The sequence below is a fragment of the Saccopteryx bilineata genome, chromosome 3 (assembly GCF_036850765.1).
Source record: "Saccopteryx bilineata isolate mSacBil1 chromosome 3, mSacBil1_pri_phased_curated, whole genome shotgun sequence".
Lineage (NCBI taxonomy): Eukaryota > Metazoa > Chordata > Mammalia > Chiroptera > Emballonuridae > Saccopteryx > Saccopteryx bilineata.
The window spans coordinates 84396517-84416797 of NC_089492.1; the positions used below are offsets into that span (position 1 = coordinate 84396517).

General features: G+C 44.3%; 1 protein-coding gene across 1 annotated transcript; it reads left to right on the forward strand.

The window, feature by feature from the left end:
- Positions 1-1326: 1326 nt before the first annotated feature.
- Positions 1327-18292, forward strand: LOC136329805 (uncharacterized). Its single transcript, XM_066266439.1, has 6 exons — positions 1327-1373; positions 1625-1857; positions 4875-4922; positions 6455-6534; positions 16313-16403; positions 18068-18292. Exons 1-6 carry the CDS (start codon positions 1327-1329, stop codon positions 18205-18207), a joined length of 639 nt encoding a protein of 212 aa, XP_066122536.1. The 3' UTR covers positions 18208-18292.
- The last annotated feature ends 1989 nt before the right edge of the window (positions 18293-20281 follow it).

Here is a 20281-nt window from a genome sequence, read left to right on the forward strand (position 1 = left end):
GACCTACTCCAGAAGGAGGACAGGAGCCTCTTTTAGAAAGCAGCACTGTAAGTCTTTCATTATTCAACAGAGGTCTTGGCTTAGCCACAGTGGCTTAAAGGTCCAGTGCTGTCCCACCTGTACTGCCCAATGATATACAGTGGAAGAGACTCTCAGGATGGCTGTGGCCAGAGGACAAACACACAGTGTCATGTCTCAGCTGTGCCTTAACAGAAAATAAACGAACACACAAACTGCACCAGCTGGGCATGGCAGGAAGTGCAGAAGACTCGAGGTCAAGATTCAGGTTTGCTATACACATGCTGTTGTTTTCAAACTTGCAGCCATGAATACAGTACATAATTCTCTGGGTCTCATGTCTTCATTTATAGAATGAGCAGATGTCCCCCAACTCTGAAAATCTAAGGTTCTAGGAAGAGATTTAAATGCGGGAATAAATATGAAAGTTCCTCCCACAGAATGAGCAGTCAAATACGTGTTGAATCTGAGTCGGCATCAGCAGTAAAATAGACTATGGTAGCACAGAAATACTATGATTTGTAAGGTGGTACGACCCTTTTGGAAAGCAATATGGGAATTTATCCCATGGAAATAATTAAACATAAGATAAAAGCTATCATGCATCACCTCTAATGTAAAAAAAAAATCAGAAACAATCTAAATGTCTAATGAGAAGGATAAATAAATGATTGCCTGGGCAATATTATATAAACATTACGAGGATCACTATGAAGGCTATGAAATCATTGGAAGGTGTTTATGATTTCAAAATTAGTGAAAAGGGCAATATATATATATATATAAAATATTACCATAACTATTTAAAATAGACTATGCATATGGACAAAGGCTAAAATGAAACATGCAAATATAAAGGCAGTTGTTTGAAAGAGCTGTATGAAGGTTTTCTTATTTTTTATATATTGCTCTTATAATAAAGTTATTTTATTTATTTATTTATAGCAAGAAAGAGAATGGGAAGGAGAGAAGTGAGAAACATCAACCTGCAGTTGTGTCACTGTAGTTGCTTTTCATATGTGCCTTGATTTGGGGAGGCAGGGCTCAAGCCAACCTAGTAACACCTTGCTCAAGCCAGCGACCATGGGCTTCAATGCTGTTTAAAAAATAATATTTTAACAGAAACGCTCCTTCAGGCAAACCTTATTCAGAGTCCCAATATGTAAAATCATTTGACGCTGAGCTGAAATAGGGTACAGAAAGGGTCAGTGAAAGCCCTCATCAGCTCCAGGCAAAACAAAAGAGGTGGATAGAGACAAGCTGGATAAGAAAGTAAGGAAGTTGAAAGGGAGATATTCTGTGGGGGCCATGACGGTGATGTTGAAAAATCTCAGGATATCTGTGAAGGGAAAAATGTAAGAATTTAACTCACTTTCCCCTCCTCAAGCTTTCCTATGTAGAATGAAGTGAAGTCACAAATACTGAACATTACCTGTAACTGTTCATACAGCTAATTTGATGGGAAGTGCTGAAGATGAGGTGGAAAGAGCACTTTCTTTGTTCAACTAATACTTTTAGCCAGGCAGACAGATTGTCGGTTGCCGTTCTTAAAATGGATTCAGATACAAAAGCAAACTATTTGTATGTTGTCTGTCAAACTGTCAAGAAGAAAGTCAATAGCACATGAAGAAGAAGAAAAAGAGAAACTGAAAGCTTCAAGACAGCAGGAAAAATTTGGAAGAGTCACACTGAAAAACGAGCCACTGATTCCACTGGAGCTGGAAAACATGGGATTTCCCAGCAACACAGAGGTCCTGTCGAGTGAGGGAGCGCGAGGCAGGAGGACGGCCAGCTGGCTGCCCAGAGCAGAAGCTGCGGAGCATGGTGGTGATGATCCAGGTGGGGGCTGACACAGACTACTGGAAGGTTGGGATGTGAGGGGACTTCACGAGCTTTCAAGGACATGCTAGAGAGAGCCAGCCTTTTCTGCATCCCCTGTTTGCCAAGCCAGACAGCAGGGCTTTCTGAGTGCCCGGGGATGTGCGCTTTCAGCTGCCCTCAGCGGGGGACAAAGCTGCTCTGAAGGACAGGACACTAACAACTTTGGACTGAGATTTTCAGTGTAATACCATGTTTCCCCCAAAATAAGACAGTGTCTTATTTAATTTTTGCTCCTAAAAACGCGATAGGTCTTATTTTCAGGGGATGTTTATTTTTCCATGAACAAGAATTTTTGAACAAAAAAAAAAATCAACATTTATTTATTTATTTATTTATTTTGTATTTTTCTGAAGCTGGAAACGGGGAGGCAGTCAGACAGACTCCCGCATGCGCCCGACCGGGATCCACCCGGCATGCCCACCAGGGGGCGATGTTCTGCCCATCCGGAACGTTGCTCTGTCGCAACCAGAGCCAGTCTAGCGCCTGAGGCAGAGGCCAAGGAGCCATCCCCAGCGCCCTGGCCATCTTTGCTCCAATGGAGCCTTGGCTGCAGGAGGGGAAAAGAGAGACAGAGAGGAAGGATAGGGGGAGGGGTGGAGAAGCAGATGAGCGCTTCTCCTGTGTGCCCTGGCTGGGAATCGAACCCGGGACTCCTTCACACCAGGCCGACGCTCTACCACTGAGCCAACCGGCCAGGGCAAAAAATCAACATTTATTAATATACTGTAGTCATGTCACCAGCCAAACTCTGAATTCCATCAAGAATTTCTTGTGACTCTATTTCCATGTACAACAATCTACCTTGTTTCCCCAAAATTAAGACAGTGTCTTATATTAATTTTTGCTCCTAAAGACGCACTAGGTCTTATTTTCAGGGGAGGCCTTATATTTCTAAGCTTGAAAAATATTGCACTAGATCTTATTTTTGGGAAAACAGGGTATTTAAACTATTTTTAATTGTGGTAAATTGTACATATCATAACACTTGCCATTTTAATCATTGTTTGAGTGAACAGCTCTATGGCATAAAATACATTTACGTGGTTTTACAACCATTACCACATCCATCTCCAGAACTTTCCCATCTTCCCCAACTGAAACTCTCTCCACCATGAAACATTAATTCTCCGTTTCTCCCTCCACCCTGTCCTACCCCTGGTAACCACTGTTCTACTTTGGATCTCTACAAAAAAAAATTTTAATTTATTTATTGATTTTAGAGAAAGAGGAAGACAGAGAGAGAGAGAGAGAGAGAGAGAGAGAAACATCGATTTGTTTTTCCACTTATTTATGCATTTATTGGTTGACTGTTGTATGTGCCCTGACTGGGGATCAAACCCACAACCTTAGCATATCGGGACAACACTCTAATCGACTGAGCTACCTGACCTGGGCTGGATTTCTTTCCTTTTTAAGGTGGAATAATATTCCATTGTATGTGTATACATTTTGTTTTATCTATTCATCAGTGAATGAACACTTGGGTGACTTCCACCTTTTGGCTGTTGTGAATAATGCTACTATGAACATTGCTGTATAAACACCTATTCAATCCCTGATTTCAATTTTTTGTGCATTTACCCAGAAATGCAATTGTTCATGAAAAATTTTAAAACAATATACATAACTAAGTAAAAATATATCAATACAACTTTGACCAAAATGGGTGGTGCTGGGCATTTGAAAGCTAGGTACAGGAAGAGCAGGGTACCAATGCCCCTGCATGGGTAGGGTGAATGGCGTGGCAGCTGCTCATACGCATTTCCAGAGCCCTAGACTGGGATGTCTGGTCAACCTTTCAGGACTAAGGCCTGATCCAAGACGAGACTTGGCTATTTCAATCTCAGGAAAGAAAGGAGCCATGCCTGCCTCCTGAAGCCCATTCAGCAGACAAAACACACACGTAGTGTGTGAAGCATGAGGTACACAAACTGCTGTGGTTTGGGCACAGATAAGGACAGAGTTGGTAAACATAAAGCCTATTTTTAGTGAGGAACACTACCTTTCCCTTTCTGATATTATTTGTGTTCAAAGCTCAGGCTTTGGAGTCGAGACAGCCTTCTATCAAAAGCTGTGCTTCACTAGTCTCTGCTCTGTCATCTTAGGCAGGTCATTCTCTCTCCCTGATCCTCAGTTCCTTCATCTGTAAGTTGGGTAGCTAAAAGGATTAAGTTACATATAAATGGATGAATAAGTACTTGACACAGAATCTAGCACAGAACAGATCACTACATGTTGGTTTCCTTCCTTTCCCACCTCAGTGGCTTCCCACTGCCAACCCCCCCCCCCACACACACACACACTTTTGGATTCCAGGTGCCTAGGACCTCTCTGCTGTCAGGTACCTTCCCAGGTAGTTTTTAACTAGCAGAAAAAGAAAAAGCAGAAACACCACACCTTTGCCTTCTAGTGGTGAAACAAGCCCATTGCAGGTACATACAATACATTACAGGCTCATACTGTACTTTATTGGTTGATGAATCAGAGGTCAGGTATAATTTACAAATGCGTATTTGAGTAATCAGCAATGTATCACTGTAACTCGAGTTTACTGCATACTCTTATTCATGATTAAATATTGTCTAGCTGAATAATTACAAGGCATCATTAAATGTATCCTATAATTCTTAGGCCCCATCCCAGACCTACCATTCCGGGGTGGGGAATAAGAATCTATACTTCTAGCACTCCTCCCCAAGGTGATTCCTGTCCCTAAGGCTAACTAACTCTCGCCTGTGGGATAAGGGCTGAGGGGGCAGGTAGTCCGCACACCTCCCACTTCACAATCTTAAGCAGCAATGCCAGGTGCAGTCTTTCTGGTCGTGGGATCCAACATAAATAGTACCTTGAGCTGAGCAGTGGGCTCTGGCTTTGGGACCCTGATAGGCCACCCTTTGATTCATGTAGTACCAAAAAAATGACACTTTCCTCAGCATTTTTTCTTTACATATATATTTTTTTGTCTTTTTTTAAAGGTAAAGCACGAATCATCCATAGAACCTGGGTTAACATCAATGAAACAGGTGAGTCATTTGTTTTTGGTTTCCTATTACAACCCTATCCCCAAGGTACCCATAATCCTCATGTGGCAGTGGCTGCCCCCTAGGAAGTACTGCATTCTCACTAGGGCAGCTTCTTCAACTAAGTGATTTCTCCTGCAAAAACCTAAGCATACAACAAGCAAGGCAGCCTGACCTGTGGTGACACAGTGGATAAAGCGTCAACCTGGAAACGCTGAGGTTGCCGGTTCAAAACTCTGGGCTTGCCTGCTCAAGGCACATACAGGAGTTGATGCTTCCTGCTCCTTCCTCCTTCTCTCTCTCTCTCTCTTTCTCTCTCCCCTCTCTATAATGAATAAATAAAATCTTAAAAAAAATAAAGTTACCTCTTTAAAAAAAAATGCCTGACCTGTGGTGGCGCAGTGGATAAAGCATCGACCTGGAAATGCTGAGGTCGCTGGTTCAAAACCCTGGGCTTGCCTGGTCAAGGCACATATGGGAGTTGATGCTTCCAGCTCCTCCCCCCTTCTCTCTGTCTCTCTCTCTCCTCTCTAAAAATGAATAAATAAAAATTAAAAAAAAAAGATGGCACAACAAGCAAGGCATTAATTAGGCAGTCAATACAATTATCATAAGGACTGTATGGGAACTTGGGAAATATTTATAAAAGAATATTAAATAATATGTATTATTAAGTGTAGAAAATATCAACATCATTGGAACTATACAAAGATGAAAAAGAAAACTATATGCAAAAAATAAAACTTGTGAGAGTAGTGACCATCTGTGCTTCCTTAAGACTTTTTAGAATGCGTTATAGTGTCACAATTATTAAAAGCCACCTTTTTCTCTCTGAATTACAAGATGATAAGCCACAGTCAGGACTGAGACCTTCATTAACAGAACTATGTGTGACTGCTGAGTAGTCACTAACCCTGGAAGGTCAAAACACATCTCCTGTGTAGTCCGCGATAGATGGCCCAGCGGCACTGAGCACAGCCTGTTCTCAGCAGCCAGAGCCAGAGCTATCTGTTTAAGCAGCTTGTTAATGGCCTGATGCAGAGGCCAGTGAAGATGAGCAGCCCCTGAGCAGCTGCTTAAGCAGCAGGCTACTATGAACTCTGGGCTAATGGGTGTGAAGTGCTCAGAATCTGGTTGTTTTTTTTTTTTACAGTGACAGAGGGATAGATAGGGACAGATAGACGGAACAGAGAGAGATGAGAAGCATCAATTATTAGTTTTTCATTGTGACACCTTAGTTGTTCATTGACTGCGTTCTCATATGTGCCTTGACTGCGGGCCTTCAGCAGACTGAGTAACCCCTTGCCAGTAACCTTGGGTCCAAGCTGGTGAGCTTTTACTCAAACCAGATGAGCCCGCACTCAAGCTGGCAACCTTGGGGTCTTGAACCTGGGTCCTCCACATCCCAGTCCGACGCTCCATCCACTGCGCCACCGCCTGGTCAGGCAGAATCTGGTTTTTTATTTGGACTATTTCTAGTTGAACTATACTGTGAGTCAATTCATGGGTTGTCCCATGTTCTATTATATTTCCAGCCTCTGCCTCTACATGGATGGAGGGAAACATAAGCTTGAAGGTGCCATTGAAGGTGCCATTTCCTTTGACAGCCTGTGAGGTAAGGGGAGCTATGATAACAGCCTATAAATACCTCAGGGTGGGGTTGTGCAAGGAGATGCAATCAGGAAAATATTTGTCTGAATATTCTGAATGTCAAGTTTTCATTCAGTCAAGTCAGTGATTGCATCATCTTTTTTTGGGGAAGAGGACAGTAGGAGAGAATGCCGGCTCCTGAGATGTTAAGGAGAGATTTGGAGAACTTTGTGGAAAAAGTAAGTCAACATGGAGCATGCAGGGGAATGAATGCTTGTGAACCAGAAGCACCCTAGAGCCACAGTGATTTTGGGTGCCAGGGGTGGGGGTGGGGAGTGGGAAGAGAGTTGGGAGAAGGTGAAAAGGAGCATCTTTGTCAGAGAGAAACAATAGAAGGTACAGTCTCATTGTAATGTTTCCTTGCCAGTCTTTAACTCTTCCAGTCCCTAGGAATCCTAAGAATATCAGTACTTCATCCTTGAGTTAATTCCAGCCATGGATCTTACAAATGGTCCTGTAAAATGGAGGCAATTAACTAAATAAAACATTGCTAACTCACAGGTAAAACTTGAAAGAGTGATGCACTGAAATAAAAAATGTACATTTTACATGTAGTCTCAAGATAATAAGGCCTAATGAGGCCTCTTCCTCCTAGGCACAGCATCTGTAATTTGGGTAACTGACAGGAGGTGTGCAATGGGATCAAGCTTTGGCCCTGTTAGCACCATGGTAAGACATAACCTAGGCATAAACAACTAAAGGAAAAGAGAGAAAGTTAATACACAATGTCTTTACACTCTCTCTGTAAACATTATAATTCTTTTTTTTTTCAAAGATTTTATTTATTCATTTTAGAAGGGGGAGAGAAAGAGCGAAAGAGAGAGAGAGAAGGGAGAGGAGCAGGAAACATCAACTCCTATATGTGCCTCAACCAGGCAAGCCCAGGGTTTTGAACCAGCAACTTCAGCGTTACATACAGGTCAATACTTTACCCACTGCGCCACCACAGGTCAGGCCAACATTATAATTCTTAATTCATGGCTACTACTTTATTTTTCAGTAAATTACCCTTACTCATTTAAAGGTGAGGAACCTATTTTATACATGTGTATCTTCAAAATTTCAGTTAGTAATACTGACATAACAAATTCAAGTCAAGCCTAAACATACAGTAGTTTCTAAAGGAAATGTACTGCAATATACCAAAATTTATGGGATGCAGCTAGTGCAGTACACAGAGGGCAACTTATAGCTGTAAATGCCTGGAGGTCCTAGAGACAAAATTAGACAAGAAAATGAAAGAAATGGCACCCAGACTGGAAAGGAAGTAAAGAAAAATTAAAACTGTAAATATAGCTTGACCAAGCAGTGGCGCAGTAGATGGAGCATCAGACTGGGATGCGGAGGACCCAGGTTCGAAATCCCAAAGTTGGTGGCTCACTAGCTTGAGAGTGGGGTCACTGACTTGAGCATGAGATCATAGACATGACCCCATGGTTGCTGGCTTGAGCCCAAGGTCACTGGCTTGAGCAAGAAGTCACTCGCTCTGCTGTTGACCCCCACCCTGGTCAAGGCATATATGAGAAAGCTGTCAATGAACAACTAAGGTGCTGCAATGAAGAATTGATACTTCTCATTTCTCTCCTTTCCTGTCTATCTGTCCCTATCTGTCCCTCTCTTTGTTTCTGTTTCTGTAAAAAAACCCAAAACTGTAAATATAGAAGTGTGACAGGTTGTGTTCCCCAAAAAGATATGTTGAAGTCCTAGCCCCTAGATCTAAGAATGTGACCTTACTTTGAAATAGGATAGTTGTAGATGTAATTAGTTAAGATGAGATCATACTGGAATAGGATAGATCTTTAATTCAATATGGTTATATTGTTAGAAGAAGAGAAAACAGAGACACACAGGAAGAAAGCCATGTGACAACAGAGGTTGAGATTGGAGTGATGCACCTGCAAGGCAAGGAATGCTGGGTATTGTTGGTGACACCAAAAACTAAGAGAAAGGCATAGAACAGATGTCCCCCTAGAGTCTTGGGAGAGCATAGTCCTGCAAAACCTTGATTTCAAACTTCTCACCTCTAGAACTGTAAAAGAATAAATGCCTGTTAAGCTTCTCAGTTTGTGGTAGTTTGTTACAGTAGCCCTCAGATACTAATAACAATAAGTAAATATCTCCTATTAACCTGAGTGAGGAAACTCAAGAAAGGTAGGATTCTCCTGATAGGTAGAAAGACACCCACATTAATTGCCACATCCCTATCCCTTCTTTGGTCAGAAGTAGACCATTGCTCCATTGTACAGTGTGTCCATAAAGTCATGGTGCACTTTTGACCAGTCACAGGAAAGCAACAAAAGATAATAGAAATGTGAAATCTGCACCAAATAAAAGAAAAACTCTCCCAGTTTCATACCTATTCAGTGCAGTTCAATGTGGGCTCACGCACAGATTTTTTAGGGCTCCTCAGGTAGCTATCCATAGCCTCTACAGACTCATCCCTGACTGATGGCCTACCGGAATGGGGTTTCTCTACCAAACTGCTGGTTTCCTTCAACTGCTTATCCCACCGAGTAATGTTATTTCTATGTGGTGGCGCTTTGTGATAAATGCACTGATATTCACTTGCACTTTGGTCACGGATTCGAATTTAGCGAGCCACAGAACACACTGAACTTTCCTCTGTACCGTCCACATCTTGACTGGCATGGCCGTGGGCTGCTCTGCTATATACACGGTGTTACATCATCATCTGCACATGCGCACATGTTGCCACATCATCCTATAAGAATTGGGAGGGTTTTCCTTTTATTTGGTGCAGATTTCACATTTCTATCGTCTTTTGTTGCTTTCCTGTGACCGGTCAAAAGTGCACCATGACTTTACGGACACACTGTATATGGCCAAGGCCTGTGGGCCCAGGGCCACCCACATTAAGCAGCTCAGAAAAGTAATTGGGCTCTTACTGACTCTCTGACCTACAACATCAGGGCAGACTCTGTTTGGGTGTTTGCCCAATGTCTGTCTCCCATTTCTTCCTCAGCAGATCCTCAGTTCTGCAGGGATCTACTTGTCAGAGAAAATAACCCGATCTCCATCTCAGAGATAAGCCTGATTAGTCTAAGTCAGTCCAGTAATCCCATTCCTCTTGCCAGTGACTGGTTTAGGGATGGGCAAATGAGGGAAACTCTGCTGGAACATTTTCTGCAAGTGCTCTTCTTACTCTTATTAAGAGGTTTCCTCTTCTTAAACTGCACATTGATTGTTATACTTCACCCTGAAGTTGGGACTACACATGGCTTTGTATGATCAGGAGGAAGGGCAAGGTCAAAGCTGAAATGATGAGGATGAACAAGTAGGAAACCCAGTTAGAAGGTTTTGCAGGTAAGAGATGTTGGTGTCGGCCCTGGCCGGTTGGCTCAGCGGTAGAGCGTCGGCCTAGCGTGCGGAGGACCCGGGTTCGATTCCCGGCCAGGGCACACAGGAGAAGCGCCCATTTGCTTCTCCACCCCTCCGCCGCGCTTTCCTCTCTGTCTCTCTCTTCCCCTCCCGCAGCCAAGGCTCCATTGGAGCAAAGATGGCCCGGGCGCTGGGGATGGCTCTGTGGCCTCTGCCTCAGGCGCTAGAGTGGCTCTGGTCGCAACATGGCGACGCCCAGGATGGGCAGAGCATCGTCCCCTGGTGGGCAGAGCATCGCCCCATGGTGGGCGTGCCGGGTGGATCCCGGTCGGGCGCATGCGGGAGTCTGTCTGACTGTCTCTCCCTGTTTCCAGCTTCAGAAAAATGCAAAAAAATATATATATATATATAAATAATAAAAAAAAAAAGAGATGTTGGTGTCTTGGCCAGAGTGGTGACTGTGGAGGTGGCGAGAAGTTGCTGGGTTAGGGACGTATTTTGCAGATTGTGCCCAAAGGATTTGGAAGCTGGATGTGGACTTTGAGAGGAAAAAAAGTGAGCTGACGAATACTCAAAAGTTTTCAGCTTGAGCACCTGGAAGGCTGGTGTTGTCATTTGCTCAGATGGGAAAGATAGTGGGAGGAGCAGCTTTGGGGGTGGGGGCAGGAGTTCAGCTTTGAGATGCCATATCCAAGTGGAGATGCTGAAGAGGTGGCGAGCTATGTTCGGAGTACAGGACAAGGTCCAAGAGAGGGATGCAAATGTGAGCTGCCAGTGTTCTGAGAGTATTGAAGACATGTGACCAAATGAAATCACTCACGTAATAAAGTGAGTAGAGAAAAGAAGCCTGAGCACTGAGACAGCACATAAGGTTCAGAAGGGGCTACCGTGTGGATGAAAAGAGAAACAACTCTCAACACAAATACCGAAGAAAAACACAAACATGGAAGGTCAATATTTATTTTTTTTAATTGATTGATTTTTGTTCTTTTAGAGAAACAGAGAGAAAGGGGACAGGGGAGAGAGAAGCATTTATTTGTTGTTCCACTCAGTTGTGCACTCATTGGTTGCTTCCCATATGTGCCCTGACCAAGGATCAAACCCACAACCTTGGCATTTCAGGATGATGCTCTAACTGATTGAGCTAACCAGCCAGGGCTCAATATTTCTTTTTTTTTTTTTTTGTATTTTTGTATTTTTCTGAAGCTGGAAACGGGGAGAGACAGTCAGACAGACTCCCGCATGCGCCCGACCGGGATCCACCCAGCATGCCCACCAGGGGCGACGCTCTGCCCACCAGGGGGCGATGCTCTGCCCCTCCGGGGCGTCGCTCTGCTGCGACCAGAGCCACTCTAGCGCCTGGGGCAGAGGCCAAGGAGCCATCCCCAGCGCCCGGGCCATCTTTTGCTCCAATGGAGCCTTGGCTGCGGGAGGGGAAGAGAGAGACAGAGAGGAAGGAGGGGGGGCGGGGATGGAGAAGCAAATGGGCGCTTCTCCTATGTGCCCTGGCCGGGAATCGAACCCAGGTCCCCCGCACGCCAGGCCGACACTCTACCGCTGAGCCAACCGGCCAGGGCCCAATATTTCATTTTTAACTCAATCACTATTAATAATAATAATAGCTTACTATACTCCAGGGTCTGTTCTATGGTCTATACCAGGGGTCCCCAAACTTTTTACACAGGGAGCCAGTTCACTGTCCCTCAGACCATTGGAGGGCCGGACTATAAAAAAAACCATGAACAAATCCCTATGCACACTGCACATATCTTACTTTAAAGTAAAAAAACAAAACGGGAACAAATACAATATTTAAAATAAAGAACAAGTAAATTTAAATCAACAAACTGACCAGTATTTCAATGGGAACTATGGGCCTGCTTTTGGCTAATGAGATGGTCAATGTCCGGTTCCATATTTGTCACTGCTAGCCGTAACAAGTGATATGGCATATGCTTCCGGAGCTGTGACGTGTACGTGCTGTGTCACCGGAAGTAGTACTGTATGTGAGTGCTGCCGCTCTTTGTGGCACCGCCACATACAATACTGACCACCAATGAAAGAGGTGCCCCTTCTGGAAGTGCAGCGGGGGCTGGATAAATGGCCTCAGGGGGCCACGTGTGGCCCACGGGCCGTAGTTTGGGGACCCCTGGTCTATACTATCTAATTCAATCTTCATAAAATTGCATTAGCAATTAAAAAATACCAGCCTGGCCTGCGGTGGAGCAGTGGATAAAGCATTGACCTGGCATGCTGAGGTCACCAGTTCCAAACCCTGGGCTTGCCTGGTCAACTACTGCAAGTTAATGCTTCCTACTCCTCCCCCCATCCCTTTCTCTCTCTCTCTCTCTTTCCTCTCTCTAAAAAGTCAATAAATAAAACCATTAAAAAATAAAAATACCAATAAAACAACTCCAAGATATCATCACATGTCCCAAAATAAATAACAGTGAAACTCTGTTGAGATGGAGCTGTGGGGAAACAGGTACCCTGAGACATGGCGTTTAAGCTGGAGGGGAGTCTGTCAGCAACAGAAAGGAGCTCTAAGCTTAGCACACTTTCTGGCCTTACAGACGGAGGGCAAAGTAACTTTATCAATAACTTTCTGGAAATGACCTGAGTCACTGTGGAACAAGCTATAGTGCCATACATGAAAGCATGGCCATTGAAGCACTAAAAATGACAAGCATGTGGGCTGTGTTGGTACAGGTAGAGTGATTTGTCTTAGTGATTGCTTCCTTTTGAGGACAGAATTCCAGTCAATTAGCTTAAATAAAGGAAATTTTGTTATGAGAATACAGAAGTATCTTAGGGCCACCAAGAGCAGCAAATCGGGCCCTGACCAGTTGGCTCAGCAGTAGAGTGTCGGCCTGGAATGTGGAAGTCCCGGGTTCGATTCCCAGCCAGGGCACACAGGAGAAGCACCCATCTGCTTCTCCACCCTTCCCCCTCTCCTTTCTCTCTATCTCTCTCTTCCCCTCCCTCAGCCAAGGCTCCATTGAGTTGCCCCGCAAAGTTGGCCCACGTGCTGAGGATGGCTCCCTGGCCTTTGCCTCAGGCACTAGAATGGCTCCGGTTGCAGCTGAGCAACACCCCAGATGGGCCGAGCATCGCTCTCCAGTGGGCATGCCAGGTGGATCCCAGTCGGGCGCAAGTGGGAGTCTGTCTGCTGCCTCCCCTCCTTCCTCCACCCTCCAGCCCACGCCCACTTCTCACTTTGGAAAAATACAAAAAAAAAAAAAAAAAAAGAGCAGCAAATCTATCCAGGTCTCGTGAAGGACTAGGACAAAGACCTGGAAAGTCATCAGGGACAAAGCAACACAGCTGAGTAGTGACACCTCTCCCTCCCCACACTCCAGCCAGGCTGCTCTGAGCCCTTCCTCAATGTGGCTTCAACCTCAGCCTCTAGAAACTTGAACAAACACTAACATAGTTTCTAACAGCTCAAGGCCATGTCCTCAGGATAACCCTCAGCCCCACGTTAAAGTGCCTGCCTGATAAAACTCAAGGCCGCCAAAGTGTTGCTCTAGCCAACACCTAAAGCCAGGGTCCTGGCCCCAATCCCTGTGGGATGGGAGGAGCCAAGTGCCTCTGCTGAAAAGAAGAACACAAGCATTTAGGGTCCACCCTCTATCAAGGGAGGATATCATTTATAATGAGCTTCAGAATATTACATAGAACAGTAAATGTAATAATCACAATAAATGTAATAATCCAGGAAATTCTAATGCACTGTGTTAATTTCAGAGGTATGATTATCCCTGTTGCAATTATCTTGTTTATTTACATGTACGTTTCTTTCCTATCATTTCCCCCTGTGAATACAGGAACCTTACCTGTCTCATGTCCCTAGGGTCTGGAGCAAAGCTTAGAACAGATATCAATAAAAACCTGACTACATTTAAAAATACATACTACTAACTTTGCATGCATTAAAAAATAAATGAGAGCCTGACCAGGTGGTGGAGCAGTGGATAGAGCATCGAACTAAGATGCAGAAAACCCAAGTTCAAAACCCTGAGGTCACTGGCTTGAACATGGGGTCGCTGGCTTGAGTGAGGTTTCACAGACACGACCCCATGATCACTGGCTTTAGCCCAAAGGTTACTCGCTGTCTTGAAGCCCAAAGTAGCTGGCTTGAAGTTCAAGGTCGTTGACTTGAGCCCAAGGTTGCTGGCTTGAGCAAAAGGTCACTTGCTTGCTGTAGCCACCCTGGGTCAAGGCACATATGAGAAAGCAGTCAATAAACAACTAAGGAACTGCAACGAAGAATTGATGCTTCTCATCTCTCTCCCTTCCTGTCTGTCCCTATTTGTCCCTCTCTCTGTCACACACAAAAAAATAAAAATAAAATAAGAAACTATAATTGAACACTGTAAAAGTTAAAAAAAAAAAAAAAAGAATAAAAGGCCTAACATTTGTATTCTTCTGTATCGAGTATAATGAAACAAGAGATAATTTTAGTCTGTAATATATACAACATGAGTTCACATCATGGAGCGAAGGGATGTACTAGGTACCATTGTTCATAGATCAGGTCCCTGCAGAGTTAGGAGAACAGCTTGATATGAAGGTTAATAAGTCAAAGAGCAATGTCGTCAGGCCAGCGTGTCTTGGTGTTACACAGCAGCTCTACTTGTGCGAAGGGGGGAGGTGAACTTCACCCGTGCGATTGTCCTATCTGCCATCTGGACCTCCTTGCATCAAGTAGGCCTGTCCCTTGTCCAGGAAGAATCGAATCCCTTGATCATGTCTGGGGAGTGGGTGAGGACTGGCTTCACCTGCTCATTTGGACTGTGATTCTGTTCTACATCCTTTAGTTCCGTTTCCATCTCTCTAAGTAGACCTGGCTTTCTTCCTGCAGTGGGTTTCTCAGTTAAGGAAAATGGAGTCACTGTGACCTGTGGCTCCCCTGTGAATTACAAGCAGCTTGGCTTCAACAATCTCTGCTAGAAATGGTTGTGTTCAGCCTCTCCAACCAGCTGGACTCCTGGTCTGTAATGTCAGGTAACACCCACTGGTGCACATCAACAAAGAGACTAGTGACCATACAACTGCCAAAAGTGTAACATTTTTTCAAGAATGAGAGAGCTCTAAAAAAAGGATATGTAGCCTGACCAGGCAGTGGCGCAGTAGATAGAGCGTTGACCTGGGACATTGAGGACCCAGATTCAAAGCCCCGAGGTCACCAGCTTGAGCACAGGGGTCAATGGCTTGAGTATGGGATCATAGACATGACCCCATGATCGCTGACTTTAGCCCAAGCTCACTGGCTTGAGGGGTCACTTGCTCTGCTGTAGCCCCCCCACCTCAGTCAAGGCACATATGAGAAAGCAATCAATGAACAACTAAGGTGCCACAACAAAGAATTGATGCTTCTCATCTCTCTCCCTTTCTGTCTGTCTCTGCCTGTCTGCCCTACCCTCTCTCGCAAAACGAACAAACAAAAAAAGGATATGCATAAGGAACACTGGCTTACTCCTGTAACCCGCTTTCTTTCCTGCAAACATTTGTATACACATAATTTAACATGCATGCTCCCTAGCATGGCAGGCTGCCAAACCCCCTGGCTTATTTGATACCAGGCATCCTGCTCAGGCCTCTTTAGGAGGTAGTGATCCACTCATGGGAGACTCCTGTCTCCCACAGGAGTGGTGGGCAAGTTCCTAATCTGGGTTCTGCCTCACCTTGTTCAACTCTGAGAAAGATGCTGCCTTTTCTGCCTTTGCTTGCTCTCCCCAGGCCAGTCCAGTCCTGCCTGCTCTTCATCCTTGCGTGCCTGCTGCACTCCAGCTTGGAACAGCTTAGAGGCTGTTGGCTTTAAACCAGGTCCTGTTCATCTGCCCTGCCAAGCCCACACAATAGAGACTATAACCCCCACCCCAAGCCATTCAGGGAACTGTGACCCATGGAACACAGGAAGGGCAATTACCAGTTCTCTCTGGAAGAGTAGGTCTATACTGGTCTGGACTGTCCGGCAGAACATGGGGTCAGCCCAGTTGTGCATGGTTCAAATCTTGAGTTACCACAGAGCAGCTTTGTGATTTGGAAAGTCATGCAAGCACTTAGGACCTCAGTTTCCTCATTTGTACCATAGAGATGATACAATAAAACCCCAACATAAGGTGATGGATGGGGCAAAAGAGGTCAGTCTTGTAAAATTCTAGGGCGAGTGCTTCAGAAATTAATGAAATGACATAGATTTACATGGTTCTGGCTACCCGAGCCAACTCCTTTCCAGGGTCAGCTATGGTTTGTGGCCACCTGGGTATTGTTTACTCTGGTTTAAATATTGATGGAAACAAGTATGAGTTCTAGCTATGTAGCTGGCTAAGGTTCCCCGGACAGCAGCGATAATTCCAGGAATCTCTTGGTTACCTAACAATTGTGTCTTTTGGATCCAGGGAAATTTGGCTGGAAGAATTCTGAAGACACAAGGACTCATTCTGTCTCCCCACTTCCCCAGGGAAGCTGCAGGCCTCCCCACCCTGCTCGGTAAGCACTTTAGTTCATCTCATTTGAGAGCAGGGGCTGGGGGAAGGACAGGAACTAAGAGGCAAATAATAATGATGTGATGCCTGAACTTGCTTTATTGAAGAGTTTTACTTTAAAGCCTACCCTAAAAGTGGTGTTGTGAGGATTAGAGTTAACATATAAATTTTATAGTGCTTGTCATGTAGTATTTGCTCATTGAGATGTTCATTACACAAATGTTTATAAAGCACCTACTATGTCCTGGGCACTATACTGGACCCTGGGACTATGACAGAAAACAGGATACATGTTGTTTCTGCCCTTATGAAGCTTATTGTTTAGCAGAAATAATAGCTTGGAGAAATACCTTGGAAGCTATGAAGGTTAAGCTATATCATATTTTTTTCTTAAATATCATCTTTCCCTAAACATTTTAAAAGTTAAGCTCTTAGATGTATATTTTGGAAAATTGTTTTATTCTCTTCTCTAAATAAATGGTTCTCAAAATTGTGTCAGTTTTGCTGCTCAAGGACATTTGTCAATGTCTGAAGATTTTTTTTTGTTTGTTTTCATAACCTCAGAGCTGGGGAGCATGCTCCTGGGATCTAGTGGGTAGAGGCCTGGGGTGCTGCTCAACATCCCACAATGCACAGGACAGCCCTATGCCACAGCTCACCTGGCCCCAAATTTCAAAATGCTAAGGCAAGAAACCATGGTCTAGAGGGGGGTTACTCAGTCCATAGTCAGTTATTTTGGGCAGCAGAGGGAGAGAAACGCATTTACCATCGTAAGTCTTAGAAAAGCTGGCCCTACGTGCTAGGCCCGATGACATGGGCCTGTGTTAAAGGAAGGAGAGCTAAAGAGGCTCTTGGGACAGTGAGACTTGACATAGGAGTCTCTTTTCAGTATTCAGCACTCTAACTGCAGTTGGTGAGTGCTATATTTGACTGAGTCTCTTACAGAAGGAAGTTCTCAAAAAGCTTCTGGAAAAGACCTTGTCTTTTTTTTTACCCTTTGAAAACCCTACCAAGACATGCAAATAGACCAAATTATGTCAAGGCCATTGAACCCAAGTTTTCAGTTCATTTGGTTTTCTTTCTTCCTGTTTAAAGTGTTTTAAAAGTTGTCTGGGCAGAATTAATCCAATTTGGTCTTTAAGGCAACACAGACTGCCACAGTGACTGGTTTAGATTTAATGGTTTTCTCACACTTGTGCAGCAAAGCAATATTTTAGAGAAATCAGAGGATGATGAAGAGCGAGGCAAAATAAAGTGAAGCCAGAAGAAAAGGGAAGCAGGGAGAAAGAGGTGGAGGGAAAAAGAGAAAGAAAACTAAGGAGTAGGGGGGTGTTCATAAGCACAGAAAGAATGTTAATGGCCAGTATTTATTTATTTAGATTGATTTTTAGAGGGCAGGGAGAAGAGAAACGTCAATTTGTGGTTCCACTTATTTATGCATTCACTGGTTGGTTCTCATATGTGCTCTGACCAGGGATTGAACCTGCAACCTTGGTGTATCAGGACAATGTGCCAACCAACTGAACTACCTGGCCAGGGCAGAAATGGTCAGTCTTAACTTTCTTGGCTTCAAGAGCCCTAGTTCCCAACCCCAGCTTACCTTTTTGACTTCTCTACCACTTTCCAAAAGCACTGCATTGGAAACTAGCCTACTTCTTTCTCCTCCAGCTCCTGTCCCACAGCTGGGCTCTGAAGCAGAATCCTGTGTGGAAACAGCATCCCTCTCTGATGGGAAACTAGGATGTGTGTGTGAAATGCAAGACTATTTTTCTATTCCCATTCACCTTATCATAGTGTATCATCAATAACTATGTGTTGTTGATAAAGCCCGACTATCCATTAGTTAGTACCAGGCACAGGATGTACGAATCTTGTTCACACTTATATGGATTGGATGATGATTCAAACTATGTTGTGAATCCTTTGAGCTCTGTATTTCATGTCCCATTGGCTTAGTAAGCTATATACCTTTTCTTAGAAATGACATTTGTTTTTAAAATGTGCAAATATCTGACTGAAATGTGCTAACCACTTTTTTCCAATGCAATATTTTACTTGGAACTTGTTGCAGGTATTAGATGTGCTATTACAGATTCTTTGACATAACAATTTGAGCTCACCTGCAGATGTTACCTCTATCATAAAGTCATCCTCAACAGAAAGTAACAAATTAATCAGAATCACATGTAATACTTGTGGTTAATAGAATTTTGTGTTCGCTTAAGAATCCTTCTTCATGCTTTTAAAAAATGTGTTACTGGCTGATGCCAAGTGTTCTATAGCACTTCCCCAATATAAACAAGATTTTCATAAACACCATCTGGGATGATATTTCATTGCTTAAATTTGCCCCTGACATAGCAGTCTGCAGTGATGAAACTCTTCTTTACCCCCAAAGTGCCTTTCCTTCTTGTATTTCTCTAACTGGTTTTGAACTCCTTAGAAATTCAGTGAAGTTGCTTCTGGTTTCCTTATCATGAATCTTTAATAAACTGCCCACATGCCTTGCACATGGCATGTGCTCAGTGTATGTTAGATGGGAGAACAAGGAAGGCTTTGCAAAATGGGTTATCAATAAATACATTACACAACTGTCCGGCTGCAGCGCCCACTGAGGAACTTTCCTTGTTCTCTGCCCCTCATCTGGGCATTTCTAGAACTGAGGGATCTCTCACCAGGCCAGCCTCCCTCCAGTTCTAAATAGGGTCATTGTGCTAGAGATTGAAGCAGTATTGTCATTACCAGGGGCTTCCTGGGCAGCCCAGACACTCCTCGGTCAGCCAGCATGTCTGCTCTCTTAGAATTTGTCACCAGCTCACAGGCCAGGCTAGTTACACGGAAGCTCAAGCTAGTGAGAGGAACGGAAATGATGGGGCCCGCAAATTCTTCCCTCTTTGTTCTTCTGATGGGTGACAGGATAATTAGTCCAAATGAAATGCAGCCTCTGCCAGACTATATTTAGTCTAATTGCAAGGCTTTCTTTCCCCTGAAGGAGGCTGGGATTCCTCCCTAGTAGATGGGAAGGGCCAGAAGGGGAACAGAACTAAGCAGGCCAGGCACGGCCATGGCCATGCCAGGGCATGCTTGCCCCTTCTCAGAGGGAGGCAGTGGTGCTGCTGGCATCAAGGGTCTGGGAAACGGGGCTCCTCCCCCATCTCTGCCACTAACTAACTGTGACTGTGGATCCTTGATCTCCTTTGAGCCTCAGATTTTTGTGTTGAATAAGCATGATGATCGCTACCTTACAGAAGAGTGAGGATTAAATGTGATATATTTTGTAATGCACCATATGAACTATAGATGTGTGATACAAGTGTAGGTGCATTGCCATAAATAATAGAAATGCCCAGATTTCCCCCTTTACAAAGGGCCAGTGCCCACTTGACCTTGACATGGTCATACTAATGGAGTAAGTTTGTCATTATCTTCTCTCCTTCGCTCCTGTTTCCCAATCCTCAAGCACATGGTTAATACTCAATAAATATTTGAATGCTAATGTTACTACTGCAATTAAGATAATAAAGTAGAGAAGTATATTGCCTGACTAGGTGGTGGCACAGAGGAGAGAGTGTCAAGCTGGGACATGGAGGACTCAGGTTTGAAACCCCAAGGACGCTGGCTTGAGCACAGGTTCATCTGGCTTGAGTGTGGGCTCATCAGCTTGAGCGCAGGGTCACCAGCTTCAGCATGGAATCACAGACATGACCTATGGTCGCTGGATTGAGCAAGGGGTCACTGGCTCAGCTGGAGCCCCCCAGTCAAGGCACATGTGAGAAAACAATCAATGAACAACTAAGGTGCCGCAACCATGAGTTGATGCTTCTTATCTCTCTCCCTTCCTGTCTGTCCCTGACTCTCTTGCTCTTACGCACACATGCATGC